General features: G+C 40.4%; 1 protein-coding gene across 1 annotated transcript in view; it reads right to left on the minus strand.

Annotated features, from left to right (window-relative positions):
* Positions 1-447: 447 nt before the first annotated feature.
* The window catches only part of PIK3R4 (phosphoinositide-3-kinase regulatory subunit 4), a 28,704-nt gene continuing 12,600 nt past the window's right edge, over positions 448-16,551 (minus strand). Inside the window, exons 9-20 of the mRNA XM_075493267.1 lie at positions 14,962-15,165; positions 13,903-14,104; positions 12,120-12,319; positions 10,943-11,153; positions 7,547-7,712; positions 6,573-6,737; positions 5,418-5,629; positions 5,014-5,145; positions 3,588-3,688; positions 2,429-2,517; positions 1,888-1,996; positions 448-1,072 (exon numbers count right to left, since the gene is read on the minus strand). Of these exons, the coding sequence (XP_075349382.1) occupies positions 902-1,072; positions 1,888-1,996; positions 2,429-2,517; positions 3,588-3,688; positions 5,014-5,145; positions 5,418-5,629; positions 6,573-6,737; positions 7,547-7,712; positions 10,943-11,153; positions 12,120-12,319; positions 13,903-14,104; positions 14,962-15,165 (1,962 nt within the window). The 3' untranslated portion in view covers positions 448-901. The remainder of the gene's footprint in view (positions 1,073-1,887; positions 1,997-2,428; positions 2,518-3,587; positions 3,689-5,013; positions 5,146-5,417; positions 5,630-6,572; positions 6,738-7,546; positions 7,713-10,942; positions 11,154-12,119; positions 12,320-13,902; positions 14,105-14,961; positions 15,166-16,551) is intronic.

Genomic DNA, 16,551 nt, shown 5'->3' on the forward strand with positions numbered 1-16,551 from the left:
GGTAAAGAATGAGTTACCTCATAGGATAAAGCTTAAGACAGGGAGACTGAAAAGGATTTGGAAATCTGAAAATCTGGATCAGACAGTGGAAGAGTGGTGAGAAAGTTTACTGCCCCTATCTGACCTCCAGAATTGCCTCTCGCATGAACACTGCATGACAAAAAAAAAATGCTTCCTGCTGAAAGCTGGTGTTTTGGCTCTTACCCATACTGCATGACAGAGAACACCATCCTGGTGGTGCTGTTCTAGGTTCCCAGGACAGCAGGGCTTAGCATTAGACTCAAGTCAAGGGCAAGCTGGATGCAAGGCACAAAGTACAATTGAGGATCTGACAGAAGGTTAAGCTGATCTCAAACTACAATTAACAGCCCAATGGCCCTGGCAGCTGAAACTACAGAATCACTGCAGAGGAACAACAGATATAAAGAGACCCAAGTACCAAGCAGGGAAGCTCAAGTGGACTTTATTATAGTTATTAGAATGTACAGGGACATTAGTGCACTGGTTCTTAATTCATTTCTCAAATTTAACGTAGGAGCCGTCAGACACTGAAGTACTTGTACCAGCTCTTTGCTTTTTGCACATTTAGAATGTGTAATGTGGGACGTCTTTAAATCATTTTCTGAAATATCCTTGAAGAACAACATAGTCAAAACCAGGCTAAACAATTTCTTCATAGACTGCTTGGTATTTCAAGGAAATGCTATAGATACCAAACATCTTTAATAAAAGAAGTGATTAAGAAGTGCTAACAGGGCAGTAGGATACAGATAACCAATTTTATCATCACCTTTATAGTCTTTAAAGTCCATTCTATTCCATGATCTGGAAACAGTACTTGAAAACTTCATTATAACACTCTTTATTACAAATATTTACATACTATATATTAGTACAACTTTTATTTCCACACTTTAACGATTCCATCCCTTGATGCAGTTACTATAAAACCTTGTGTGGTCTGGAAAGTTGCAATATCTGTGATAATATCATGATGTCCGACGGGGAGAGACTCTGGACCCTTCCGAGGGGTCTCATCAGTGGGACCCAGTTTTTGCTTGTTTTGAATTTCCTGTACAAAAACAAAGTGAGAAATTTTACAGAAAGGTAATAATTTGCAAAGGAGAATTATCATACATATTGGGTTGTAAAAAGATCAAAAAACCTCTTAAACAAACAAAGACAAACCCCAAAATCTCCCACCCTCTGATGGTTTTCTTAGGATTACTCCTTGGTTCATTTCTTTTCATCACACAAAACCTAAGTCTTAATCTGAAATGACATTACAGGTCTCCAATTGGGGAAAGAATTTTTTTTTTTCTCATATTTATTTCAGTGACACTAACTACTAAGATTTGATAGTCGGGGGGGGTGGGGGGGGTGGAAGGTGTGGAGCTTTGAAGGGTGTCACCTTTGAAGCATAATTCATTCAATTGCACAGAAACAAAAGAGCATGCTATTCAACAACTAGCAACACTGCCTGCTCCAAAAGTCACTCTGAAGGATGTAATAAGAACTGCAGCATTCTGCTACCATATTATTTTGGTTCCAGTACATCTCACAACACCTTGCTAAGATCCTACACAAAAGATATTCCAAAGACTGATCAAAACCAAAAGTGTTAAGACAGTAGATTTCAATATCCCAAAAGAAACGTGACTGGCTTCTGCATGTAAGTATTATTTGGTAAGTCTAATTCTGTCAAAAACAACTGCTTTTTTTCTTTTAAAATAACTTCTTCCTAACTGCCTGAAAATGCAATGCTGACACCATCCATAAAAGATAAAAGTGAGATAGTTATAATTAAATCCATCATGCAATTAATGTAATCCATGGTGCCATCCAAAAGGCAAGCAGAATAGGTGTCTATCAAACAAAGCAAAATACCTGAACCACCTCCGTGCCCTCAATTATCTTCCTGTAGTAGGAAACAGATGGGCAGTTAGAACTTCCAGCAACAACATATGATCTCTCAGGGTAGGCTAGATCCCAAAACCTAAAACACAAAAAACCAAAATCAAGTTGAGATGTTAAATTTTATCATCTTAATACAGTTGTTTAAAAGCTGTCTTGCTCTTATGATGAAAATGAGTGGGCACAAATGCTATATGCTTTCCACTTTTAGTGAAAGACAGCAATGCAGAGCAATCAACATCCATACCAAGCTGACACGAGTTATTGTTTTGTTTCACGTGGCCTATCAAGAACTTTACAGAAGAGTACAAGTTGTGTTTCAGAGAAGCACCAAGTTTTGCACTACTTTTGCTGAGAACAATTTTCTCACCTCACTGATGCTTACTAATGAACACATCTTCAGCATTACTGTTTTGACTTCTTGGAGCTTACTTACGCAATGCTTGGCAAAATTTAGTACACCAGCAGGGGTGGAAGGGAAGGTGTCAAACAAAAATGTTGTTGGTTTTATTACCTTATTTTCATGTCTGAGCCTGCTGTCAGTAATATGGGATTACCAGATGCTGGACTACAGTATATTCCGTGGATGCTGTGAGGAGAAGGCTAGTAGGGAAGAGGGATATATAAAAATAAATTATCACCAATAGCTGTTGCCATGTTTCACAAAGGGAATGCAGTCTTTACCACTTTCATCCATTCATCCAATTCCCAAATGTTTCTGACAAATGCCAAGTTACTTTGTTAACAGGTCATATCTTAATATATTAAGGTAAATTGCTTCCTTTTATTCCTTATGTTTCACAGAGCAATGCAACAGATTTAACACTGCATAATGCTTTTTTGGAATCTTGGAAATTACATTCTCAATTATAGCAAATGAGAAAGATTGTTTCTAACGGAATCAGGCAGGTGAATCATGCTGAAGAGCACATGGATTCTCAAATTTTTACACTATGAAGGCATTAAGGGACAGACATGTAACAGAAAACTAGCTTGAATCACAAGTTCCCTGTGTGCAAAGTCCATGACCAAAATGAACTCAACCTGCAATCTTGGTAGCATGTACAAATTCAAGTTTAGGTAGATTCCAGATCTGCATTTACAACATTTATAGAAGCAGCCGCTGTTATCTTTGTGTATGTATTTGTGTTTTAAGAAAGATATCCGAGACTGCTCCTTCCCCAGTTAACTCCTTGAAGAAGAGCCACTTCATGTTTAAACGAGCAGTTAAGTGTAGTAGTGGCATTATATTCCAGAAAGAATGTGCAAAAGAGCAGATGCTTACAGAAGTATGCACAATCCCAGAAACAGCAAGTAAAAGTAAGTACAAGATGCTACACCATGAATTTTGGCTTTGCCATGATCTTTACAGGCTTGACTGGCTCACGGGTTTTCTAAGAACATGACTGGATATAGCAAGTGAGTGTTACCAGTACATTCCACATATAGTGGAAGATACCAATGAAGATTCAGGTTACACTGCTGGTTTACAAAGGGGATTTAATTTTGACAGCAAAACAATTATGGTGCCAAAATAAATCCCAGGGCAAGTTCCTGGTGCCAAACTGGCAAGGCCACGGAGACAGGTAACTGTACTGACGCACAGCATGGAGCCTGAAGTTGTTCTAGCCCTGGCTGCAGAACAGAAACAGGAAAAGAAAAAAAGACCAGACCTGCAGTTCTGAAAGAGGAGGCGCACTGCTGGCCCACAAAGTGAAGCGTCGATCACCAGTTTCCATATCCCACATGGAGACTTCATTATTGCCTTGAACAGCTACAGGAAAGATATTGCCAATGCAAAAAAAATATAAAACAGGTCAGTTGGCTCTCAATACTTGTGTTCTACTGACATGATACAGAGGGTATGACACAGAGACACTCTCCAGTCGCTCTCTGCAGCATTCACTAAAGTGCCTCATTTAGGACAGTTTAAATGAAATCCACTTCAATCTCCAACCCTTTTTAAAAGGTATTAAAACCTCAGCTTCCTCCCTAGATAACTTTTCGTCCTTCTCTGAGAAGGATGGATGGTCTGTTCAGCATGGTCATCGGGGACTTCAAAGATTACTCCTGGACAGGTAAGACAGCAATCCAAAGTTATAGAGTTCAGTAGCTACAATGATGTTCCACACCCATGTTTAGTGTGGACAGGCAAAGAATACTGTTCAAGGGATTGTTTACATGCCTGGCAGCAACCTAGCAGGCAAGGACTTTTTAATAATATTCCAAAGTGATGAACTTTGTCACTCATTTATTCTTTAGCAGGGAGGAAACAAACCAGAAAGCACAGAGAAGCTTGCTTTATTTGTATGTTTGGTTTTTTGGTTGGTTCCCCCTGTGCAGACATTCGTTTTATCTCCCAGGGTGATAACTAAATAACTAATAACTAAAATAAGTGAAGCCTAAGAAGGTAGTAAAATATGAAACTCAAATTACTCTCATTTTACAGCAACTTTATCAATTTTGTTACTGTAGGATTAGTTTAAGCTACTTGTCCATTTCAGAATGTGTTCCTGACACAAACACTTAAAAGTATATGACAGTGGTACATGCAGTGGGGATGAATCAGCTGTGAGCATACCAGATGGGGAATCTTGGGAGATTTTTGAAAGCTCTAACCCAGCTGGGTTAGATTCAAGTGGGAACTGGAATGGCACAACCTTTCAGTCTCTGCTCTACAGAGGCACTGAAGACAGTGGCAGAATTCCCATCATTGTATGTCACAATTTTGGGTTTTGTCTTTTATAACATTTTGTCCTTAAGAAGTGATGTGGTAGACAGCATGCAGGGAGGGACCCTCATGAGAGCTGTCATGCTCAGAAGATGAGAATTGTAAAGGCTGTCTGTCATCTTCATAATGGCTTAACACTACTTCCCCCCCACACCCCTTTTTTAATTTCAAAAAGCCAGGAAGAGCACAGTGGCAGAACACAAGTATGAACCTTCCCTTTTTCCTCTCCCAAGCAAAGCTCAAGAGAAACTACAAGGAAGAAAAAAAAAATCCCCAACTGCCCCCAGGGCTTGAAGCAGAAGCTGAAACAGAAGCTGCTTTAATCACAACCTCTGGCAACTGTAAGGTAAGTTTAAGACATCTTTTACCTGCAATTACCCAGGACTGATAGAGAGGATGCATGAGCAAGCGTCTGATTCGGGCCTTGGAAGGATGAGAATGGCTGGAGATAGGTAACTGAAACCTCATGTCCCAGCATGCCATGGTACCATTGCTTGTTCCTGGTGAGAGAAAGCTCCCCATAATCAGAGGGATAAATATACGGGTTTTGCCCATAACCTTGTGCTCTGTTCCTAGGGAGATGGACTTCAGCCTCAAGTACTTAGAGGGCAGAATACTTCCCACAAATAGATCAGGACATATTTCTCTCCTCTTGTTTGAGAAAAGCATATTCCAGTCAAATCAGATCAAGCAAAAGCTTGAGCTATAGTCATTGTAAAAGAAAACCAGAAAGGGGAGGGAGAGAGAGAGAAGCTAAGAAATACAGGCTTACCAATACACAGCCAGCATTGGTGTATGTCCACAGCAAATGAAGTTATGAGGCCTAACTTCAAATCATGTTTCAGTGTCCAAGCGTTGCTGCCAGATCGCAAATCCCATCCAACCAGAGATCCATTAACTGTACCATAAGCCAGTACTGACTGGGCTCCTGAATTGAAGTGATGCATATCTACCACACAGCCATCATCCTTCAGATCTAAGGACCTGGGTTAAAAGGATAAACTAATTTAGAAACAGATATGACTCCCTCCAAGTTTAAGGCTCCTTTCAATAGCTAATGCTGAGCAGCATTTTCCTCTTCATGTCACTTCTCAAGGCATCTGCCAGAAACAACTTTCCAATTTTAGTACAATAGATGCTTACACTCTCTCAAATCTCTCTGCCGATAGGATCTGCAAGCCTTCTACAGGCTACTAAAATGCTGTCAGCAGCTCTTTGCAAACATAAACATAGCTCTGTGCTCTGGGTCTGTCAGTGTGTTTGATATTTCTCTCCCATTCACGCTCCCCATTTATGAGATATTCATCTACCCAGAGTTTAGATTTGCCAGGGCCTGGACATATCCCTCACTCAAGCTGGAAGATTAAGCTGTTGAATCAGTGCCAAATATTCAAAAACTGCTCATATGGAGAGAGGTAAGAAAGAGCTAAACCATCCCCAAATACTCCCCTACATAGCATCCCATCCCCCATATCTTTGCCACCTTACTCACATTAAAAGCCTGGGAGAAAAAATTGCAGGCCTGAGGCCAAACCACATGTCATACATTTGTAAATGTTTATCTAATGTAAAAGAATCTCCAAAATTACTTTATAAGTATTAACATTGTAACAGAGGAGGTAAGAAACTACCAGTCCCAGTGCATAAATAAAAGAATTGAGAACTATTCAGACTGACTGATTGTTATAAGCTCATAATGAATCCAGTGATACAGCAGGCACCAGTAACCTACAGCTATCAATCCTCAGCCCTGCATGCCTGCCTTTCAACCCTTCTTTATGAAGCAGGATAAGATCACAGATTACAGCCTTCCAAGTACAGCCTGGGCTCAGCCAGCACGAAGCCTGGAGCAAATCAAGGGATCTAATCGAGGGATATACTAACAGCTTGAGCTCTGTGGTGAGATTTAACTGCTCTAGGTACATACCTGCTTTGTATTGGATTAATTTTAGGAGATTTAGGGAGCTTTGAAGCTTCAATACCAAGAAGCTGGATGGCACCATTATCCGAAGCTATAGCCAAGTAATGCGAGCCTTGGCAGAACGTAAGTGTCTTTACATGTCCTCCAATCCGAGAGTAGGTCAAAATTGATCTAAACAAAAGAGAGAGAGAGGAAAAAAGAAAAAAAAAAAAAAAGAGAAAATTTTTTTCTGGCACATTAAAAAACATTAATTCTCTCAAACACCTACTTAAAACCAATGACTCTTGAGAGAGCGCTCAAAATAACATTTTCTAAGTGTTCCAAAATTAGAAAGCAACACAGCCTAAGTGGCCTCTGCAAGCTTAACTCCTCATCTTTGAGCCTCTAGGTTATGACAGTCTCCAACTGCAGATGCACACATTTGTCTACCAGTAAAATAAAAGTCTAACCCAGATCTGTATCAAAGTAGCATACTGTAGTTACTGTTATTTAACTGACACTGCGGTCCACTACATCTTTTTCAAAGTATTTTGAGACAGACATCCTCTTCTCCCAAAGGTATCTCTCTCACACAGACGGTCAGCCCCATACCCATGTTTCAACCAGCAATACAGCTTTCCTGCATCAAATATCAGTGGATGAGACAGTTAAGCATAAAGCTAATTTGTTCCAAAAACCTCAGATGGCTTTAAACAGCAGCACCAGAATATATATATATGTCTGTATAGAAATGAAATCAAAAAGCCTGCAATTACAACTGTGAAGCAGTCCCTTTGCATTTGCTAGCAACTTTTTTTTGTTTTATTAACCAATTGAAACAGCAATCTAATATTTTAGAGGTGCATATAAAGAGGAACACCAGTATATTTCATTATTGGTATCTCCAGCACACCCACAAGTGATTCATATTTTTCTCCCTGCTCTAATTTATTTTGCACTCTAAAACAGCAACCCCCAAATCCCATGAGTTTTAAATCCACCTGGTTGTAGTGGTTTTTCCTTCCATTTTTTGGCTGTTCCAGATTTTCACGGTACCATCGTTTGAGCAAGTGGCAAAAATGGAGTGTTCATCAGAGACCCGAATGCGGTTCACCGCAGACTTGTGTTCATGAAGGTGAGCTACCAACAATCCTTTGGGACGCCATCCTTCAGGGAAAAACAAAACCATAAAGTTTGGTGTTGATTTCATAACTTAATAGGAACGTGAAAATCCCCCTCATCCCATCCACCAAGAGCTACATCAGGATATAGTTATTACAGCTGCAAAGCACAGAAGGCACTGAAAACACAGAGCTAATGCATTTTAAATATATAAAGGCAAAAGCCTATTTGCTTGGTTCTAAACTAAACCCTACCGGCAGATCTGGGTAAGAGTTTTCTTTTAGATGAGTTCCATGTACATTCAGTGAAATTCCAAAGAGCCCTTCTTTGTAGACTTTGTAGAGATACTAGTGCACAGTTCTCCTGCTATCAGCCTATGCAGATCGCTGTGCTACAAATGGCAACCCCATAAATGCCCAAAATGCACATAGTGAGCAACACATTTGAATAGACTTAAGTTCCTGGATTGTCTGTAGAGTGCCTGAAGTGACCGGCTCAGTGTGCCACTACATGCTACTTTGCCAGCCTTATGTACCTAATAAAATTAAATAACAGCTCTCCTAAATCCCATAGAAAATTTATTCCAGAACTTCAAAAATAAACTGAGGAGTTGAGCTGCCACGCAATAACTCTTGCCAAGAAATTGCCAGCATTTGTGCAGTATGTTTCCTCCTCTAAACTAAGCAACGCAGAAGTATCTGGCTGCACGTCTAACACACATCTACTATAGTGAAGGATAACAGCAGATGAAGATAATGAAGGACAGACCACAGCAAATTTCAGAATGAGACACAAACTTCAAATATGAACATTTTTCTGGCACTCACTCACTTGTGTGGCAGAGCAGGTCAGCTGCTTGTATTGGGACACTTATTTCATAGGTTGTAAAACTCTTTTCAGAAGACAAACACACGGCTTAGCCAAGCTCAGTCAAGGTTAGCTATGTTCAAATGCTATCTGGTTGGACCATTTTCCTGACGAATTTCTACTTCCCTTAAATTGACATGGTGGCTGCATATGCCCAGGTGTGTGCCTTTATGCTAGATTTACCAAAAGACTTTAGCATAACCATGTTGATTACTGCAAGCCTAGCTGGTACAGATTCTGCTCCCAACATCTGGAGTTTAAGCACATGAAACTGCAATTAGCGGAGGACAGTCAGGAATCTCCATATGGGATACCCAACAACAAGCACATGGAGTGGAGAACACCAGCAGAAAACGCTGAGTACTAATCTGGGTAAATCCCAATCTCAATTTGGAGCTTCAAAATTTAAGATGAGGCCATAGGAAGTCGACTGCAATTTAAAACCATGTGTTTTTTCCCCAGAGTGGCTGCCAGAGCCCTAATTAGCAAAACCTGGGTGTTGCTCCTTTCTGGTAAAGAAAAGGGAACAAGAGGTAAAAGTGTCTCTCCTTCCGCTCTGAAAGCAACAGTGTAGTATGGGAACATACATCTTTCCTTCGTGGCTGGGCCCTGTGTCACTGTCACCACTGCTGGCAGGGACAGGCTCCTTTGTAAACAAGGGCAGCTCAAACAACCCACCCCGGTATGTGTGCCACTGGGTAAGAAAACCTGTCCAAGAGGTTACAACACTCACAGGGTGGCTGAAAATCTGCAGCCACCGCAGGCAAAACACTCACATTTCTCACCTCCCAACACAGTGTTTCTCCCCTTGCCAATACCTAACTACAGGCTGTTACAGGATGGCAAGTTGTCTGCCATATACCTGGTTACAAACAACCCGCTTCAGAAAACTCACTGGATGTGGAATAATTGCTGGAGGTGACTTAGAAATTAAACTTACATTCACACTTTTAGGTAAGGCACAGCACTGAAGAAGCTTCTTGGGTGGAGTGCGGCTGACGTGCAAGGAATCCGTTCCATGGAAGGATTCCTAGGCCTGCAACCTTAGATGTTGGCAACGCCAGGGGAACTTGGTGTGTTGGCTCTAAGAGGAACTGCTCGGAGGGTGGAGCAGTGTGCAGATACCGCAGCCAGGCTCTGTGATAATATGGGAACTTGAAGGTACTGTGGAACCGACAAGCTGCATATTTGCTACCCTGGGCCAACAGCCTGTCATGTTTTTGACAAAATGGTGCCCTTTGGTGAACTTTGCTCATTATAACATCATTATAATACCAAAACACACCTCCATCCCAAAAGCTATCTGCCTCCAAGGTACGACCACCCCTCACGGAGCTTGCGCTTTGAATTTTTCTAGTTTATACCTTTAAAAGTGAAGCGAGAAAATTTTATACCAATCATAACAAAGGTATGTATGACTAGAATCACTCAAGCTCCACCTGAAAGGTAAAAAAATAGTATAAAATAGCTTAAGAGAGAGAATGTTAGGGAAGATACCATCACATACCACTCTGGCTTCTGGGATCAGTCGATGGGCTGAGCCTCTCTTTCCCCCCATCGGGACGCCTTTGGGTAAGATCTGAACACTTGGTTATACCAAGTGTCTCCCCAGGAAACTTAGGAATCTCTATAGAGTCACTTTATATCTTTTAACATGTTTGTAGCCAGCGGTGTTACTCATACTCTTGGTATTTGCATGTGCTTTGCAGACAGTGAATTTATCACTGGTAATCCAAAAGAACCTGTGTATCTATTGCTTTAATAAACTGCACTATTCATTATCACATTATTTGTGAATCCGTAATCGTGATAGTTCAGTACACTGAACGCGACCGGACTTATAACCCTGTCAAATTACTTTAACGCTGTTGCCTTAATCAACTTTGCAAAGCTGTTTCAGTGAAAGCCCGGAGAGGGCTCTGACAGGCAAACATTGACTCTGATGGGTGGCTACATATACAGTCCTTAGAAAATAAACCGTTGACCAAGTCTGAGACTAAGACTGGACTTAGCCACACCTAGACTCCTCTCTGAGAAGTTTAGAAAGCAAGGGGGTCCTGTCTGAACCTCGTGACTCAATGGGAGGGTTCCCCCCCCAGCCACGCCTCAGACTCCTATGCGACAGTAACTTTTAACGCAACACTGGAACAAAGCACACAACCTGGACTTCAGACCAGTGGTTTGGGTCCGTCACTGCAAAGTTAAGGATCTCAGTTCTAGACCCTCTTTCATGGGTCATGCACGTATTTTGCCAAATAGGTGTTCTGCACAGTAGGCACATTTCCTAAACTAGTAATTTCCTCTTTTCCTCATCTTTTGCATTTTTTCCTTGAGATGATGATGTTTTGACTCATATATATATAATTTTTTTTTTTTTTTAATAATAACCTCAGTGGCCTGTGATTTACCTGGAGGTGGGGGCTTGCTCTCCCACTCAGCATTCTCCATCATCTGTTTGGCAAGTCTCTCTGCATTACACTGTTCTCGCTTCTGCTGGATCAGCTGCTGAAGATCAGTTTTGCAAGTGGTGATACGTAACTGGTGTGCAGATGGGGATGCTGTACTGCTCGGTACCTGTATGGTCGGTTTCCTGGGTTGAACAACTGTTCCATCAGATGCCTGTAAGAGATAAGCACTTAAAAATATATGCCTTACAGTCTACACACAGATAATTACCTACTATTGAGATTACTGGGTCACACTGAAGAAAAGTGGAAAAATCTTTTTTATTGAATCAATTAGCAATGAATTAGCATTAAAATTCCATGCTTGCATGAAAACAATTAAAAATCGTGAAAATTATTATTTACAGAAAAGGTTAACCATTCATTTATTCTACCCTGTTTACCTAGCCTGTTCTGCATTCTGTTTGTAGAAACTGTAATGTGCTGTGCACACCTCTTAATATGATTATTACAGAAGCAGTTATTGCTCTAAAGACTGACAGAATTACAGGTTAGCTCTCAAATGATTATTTGTTTATACTGGGCTTTAAAAATAAGTGTGAAGTGTTTCCCTCAGTTCAGAGTGGACACTCATTTAAAGCTAGCAGAAGTTAATCTCCAACTAGAAACAGAACAGAAAGAGTGTTCAGCATCAAGAGATACCTCCACAGCCTGCAGGGCTCCCAGCCCATCCTTCTGTAGCCAGCACTAAGTATTACAGGTACGGGATGTCTAAATGCAGGTATGGTGTGATACACCAGTTCTAAGTTAAAATCATGACATCTCTTCTCTTCCTCACAACATGTACCAGGGCATGCAATTTGAGGAAAAGCGTTCCCTGCCAGAACAGCTTACCTAATAATTGGCTAATTCACAAAGCCCCATCTCTTCACGCAAAGCATCTATTTGTTAGTGAAGCTCGTTCAAGTGACTAAACTTACTTCCATCCTCTCTCAATCCCCATTTTAAAAATAAGAACTTGAAACTCAGCTACTCTGCTGGAGAAGACACCAGGGAATAGCACCAGTGTAAAATAACCTCCAAACAAAACAAAAGCACCACATCCCTATAGTTCCACTTGGCTTTAAAACCATTGAATCATTTCAGTTTAAGATGTGAAGACAGTATTTTTCAGTAATACCTGTGGGGAGGATGACAAAGTGGCACAAATGCCAGCTGAGGACTCTGAACGAAGTGGTTTCCCAGCCTGGATGCCTTCAGGATCAGTGGTTTGCCCATGTCCTTTGGGTATTGGCTGGGAGATGTTAGTTGGTTCCAGGGACCCAAACATGCTTTTCCATTCTTCATTTACATTTGAATCTTGCTTTACATGTTTTCTAGCTGTAAACAATTGGGAGGGAGGAGGGGTAGGGAGAGAAAAAGAAAGCCCCATAATCATGACAACATTCACGCAGGCTGGTCGTTACTTTCAGACTAAGTGTGAGTCCAATGTTTACATGCCCATTTATTATTTATATAGTTAATAGAGAAAAACATACTGCTAGGCTGTTTAAGCCAGCTGACAGATTTAGGAGTCAAACAGAACACATGTGGCAAGTGCTCTGTTTACACCTTCTTAATCCTACAGTTGACTCATGCAATAAATCATTCCAGTATAGGGAAATTTTGCGTCTAGAAGGCTGCAGGATTAGATGCCACATAACAACTCCTTCTTATGAGAGTTATTCCTTCTTATGAGAGTTATTCCATTACTGGCATAAGACAGGGATAAATTTGTAATAGCATAGTATGCAAATCATTGTCAGCATCAAATACAATCAGTTTCCCATCACAATCGCAACATCACCGGTAGATTCAAGAATGTTATCTATAAATAGGAAATTTATTTTCAGCATTCCTCTGGAGTCACTTAAAACTGTAAAATATAGAAAGCAAAATGAAAACATGGGACAAATTACATTTGGACAAAGTCAGTGAAGAAGTTAAAGGCGTGAAGACTTTGCAGGTGACAGTTCTGGGTGAAGTCAATCAGTTCAAATACGGACTTCATATATTAACTTTTAAATCCTGTCCACTCCTGACTCCACAGGATGCAAAAGTGAAAAATCCTGCACTTATGTACTTTCCTTTAAAATGATATGCAAAACATTTGCAGACTAGCATCTTAATTCTGTAAATAAGACAGCAATAGCTACCTGGTTTGCAGATATTTCTGTGTTTTTACATCTGAAAACACGGAACCTATCAGTGGGGTACAGAAGAGGGCCTTACAAGCTTGACAGAGCAAAGAGGAAGCTCACTGTCTGCAAGAGAATTTTAAGGATACAGAGAACTGGAATAGAGTTAGCAGCAAGTGGATTTCAAAGCTAAACAAGGAAACATAAGAGGTTTCTCAAGCTGAAAGAGGAGCAGGCAACAAAGTAAAATGGGGGTGGATGAGCAGCTGAAGAACCCTAAGGTCAAAAAGCATGTACTTGGTGGGTGCGCAACAGTTGGCACTCCTCTGTGCCAGCCTGTTTCAGCATCACACCTAGGCCTCAGTTTCCTCAAGGCTACCTCAAGGAAACATCCTGGATTTTCACAGTTAAAGAGCTCATCCCTTCTTGAGAGGAAACAGAGATAGCAGAAACGTAGCCTTCATAATTTACACTGTTACCATGGGTCACTGGAGTCCTGTTTGTCACAATCAGCTAAACAACCTGTGCATATTACCACTGCCAATGCAAACTAATTTAAATACTCTCAGAGGGAAAATATCCCCATCTTTTACTGATCCAAAGAGCATCCCAGCACCTCACATTTCAAATAACAGCAGTAATTTTCTTATTGCAAACTTGGTGACGATGGCGATAGTTATGTAGGCTGAATTACTGAGAACACTTGCTGAATAAATTAAAGACTTAATTATTTGACCCTGAAAGAAAGGCTACACTTTATCTATATGGACCACAAAATATACCAACCACGTTTGTCATCAGGCTCCTGCTTTGTTTTAACAAGATCCACTTGTCTCCCAGTTATTCCCAGAGCTGACAAGTCAATCACCCCTTTCTGACTGCTGTCATGCAGGTGGCTCTGATCCACTATATTGGCTTTAGCTTTATTTGATTTTAACATAAAGTCTTTCAGTGCTAACAGTTTGTCTTCCTCCTCCTCAGTCATCCCCTATAGAATAAAAGAAAAGATATTATTATTTACTTTTGAACAAGAACATGCATCAAGGCATGAAGATGTAAGCAGCAGTAAGATTAATGACTGGCTCAGAAGTAGAAGGAGAGAGCACATCCCCAGAATTCAGGATATCAGTCTATCACTCATACAAGACTTTGGGTAAGCTGCTGTAGTATAAGAATCTCTTTCCTCCTCAGGAACAGGACTAGGAATAATGAAAGGGCAGAACAGCATTTAATATTGGATCACTGATGCAATCTGCTTTGTTGCCACCTAGGCCATGCTTACAGCCCACAAGCCATAGGAAAAAAAAAAAGGAGGAAAAAACCAACCCCGAATCCCCCTCACACACTCTCAGCTGCAGTCCTTCCTCTTCCCAGTTCTCCCTACTTTGTGTGGGTGATTCTTAGTGTTCCCTTCTTCACATATAAGCCTCAACACTTTCCAGCTCCCTTTGGCTTTTGTACTGTTACTTGCATGTCTATCTCTTCAACAAACGCATGCTCTTCTCTCCAACACAATACACAGCACGTATTCTGTAACACTGATACCATCACAGATGTGTCAGAAATCTGAGACATATAACTGAAGTCTTTAACAAGATGATGTACTTGGGAAATCCAAACGTAAGGTTGCCCTATTTCTGGCAGATCTTTCCAGAATCTTCTTTAACTTCTGAACTCCTTGTCCTACAAGCATATACTGAAATCAATGAAGTCAATGGTTTGCAGGATTAGAACCTCAGACTGGGAATCCCTCAGAGCAGCAACTGCAAGGTTAGGGTCTGTGGAGACATAAAGAGCCCAAGAATCTCAAGCCTGACTTTCGAAGTACAAATAAAAAACAATCACTTGTGAAAGTAGCTTCTTCAACAGCTGTGCAATGGCAGGGTCCTCTGGGGGTGGGCAGTCAGGGAGCGCACCATTCCTCTTCTTCTGACGCATCTGAAGGTGTCGGAAGAGGCTTGTGATATCCTTTGATCTTAAGACATAATCAAATATGGAACGGCTGACAGGCTCTTTAAGTACACTGAGCAGGACTATTTCTTTATCTATCTGCAATTCAAAAAGAGATACCAGTCAACATGAAGGAGGATGATATCCATATAAACATGGGGAAATCTAGCAGTAAGCGCTGTCATCTCATGTCTACAATGTTTGCACTTTTGTTTTTTCCTAGCCTGAAAGTCAGTAACTGGACAACTGCAAATATTAATATAAAAATCAATCTCTTTATCTGAAGGCATGTTCTGTAAACCAGTTTCCAGCTCAGTCCTGAAGAGATGCTTTCAAACTTACAATAACAAAAAATCATGTAGGACTTAAATTATTGCACATGATTGTGCCAATAATCTAGATTAAACTTCTCTCCTTTTGTGAAAATAGTATCTTTCCCTGTGTTGGTCATATCAGATTTTCTCCGTTCTCTTTCCTTGTTCTCCCAGCAGTCTCAGAACCTTAACTTGGCATTGCTAGATGGGATTAAAAAGTCTACTACTAGTACAATGATATGTTAAGCTTTGTCCGTCTTTGTCCTACATTTACCCTGTAAAAATACCAACTAGAAGAGCTCTTCCCCCGTGTCAGTCAGATTACCAGGCTTCCTCCTATGTATACAAGGGAATAAGAATGCATAAGCACATAATTAAGTAATATTCAAAAGCATATTGGGACATTAGTAAACAGTCATAAGAAACTGATGAGTTAAGGCATAATTTAGAATCATTAACTGGGGCAGTCCTTATAAAGATTGTTCATTACTATTAAAACAGGAAAAAAACAAACAAGTTTCTATTGTCCCAGGTGGCGATTCAATGTCTGTTTGTGTCAAGAGAACACGTCTGGACAAAAAGTCTTGTATGCAATCCAGATTACTTGCAGCCCAAACATTCCTTTGAGTTTATACTTTTATTTTAGTACTTGATCTTTGCTGTTTCAAGAGTAGGTCTTAAGACAGCAGGGGGGAGGGCAAGCCATATTCATTAAATAGGCCCCCAGTTACAGTCCCACAGTTAAATGACCAAATCTAATTCGGCCCAAAATTATGACATAAATGCTTGTATAAAAGTTAGAATGTTCAAAATAATTAATGGGAGATGGGGTTGGGACTGCAATTCTTCCTTCACAACAGTGTCAGAAGACCTCATTCCTGTAACACGCTTCTCATAGCTGACTGTCTACATGAAAAACAACTTCAATATGAGTCCAAAGTGAGGACTTCTTTATTACAGTCCAACTTAATGTCACCCACTATTTGCTTACTATATTTAGTGTTACATAGCAAAGAAAAGATTTCTATACTAAAATGAAGCAGGAAGTGAACAAGACAGAAATTTATCAATGCCTAAAACACAGCACAAGGTGTCTAGGGAGATGTAAACAAGGAAAAATATTATTTTAGTGAAGTTACCACCTGCATGGTTCACAAGAAAATGTTAAACG

The sequence above is a fragment of the Mycteria americana genome, chromosome 2, assembly GCF_035582795.1.
Source record: "Mycteria americana isolate JAX WOST 10 ecotype Jacksonville Zoo and Gardens chromosome 2, USCA_MyAme_1.0, whole genome shotgun sequence".
NCBI lineage: Eukaryota > Metazoa > Chordata > Aves > Ciconiiformes > Ciconiidae > Mycteria > Mycteria americana.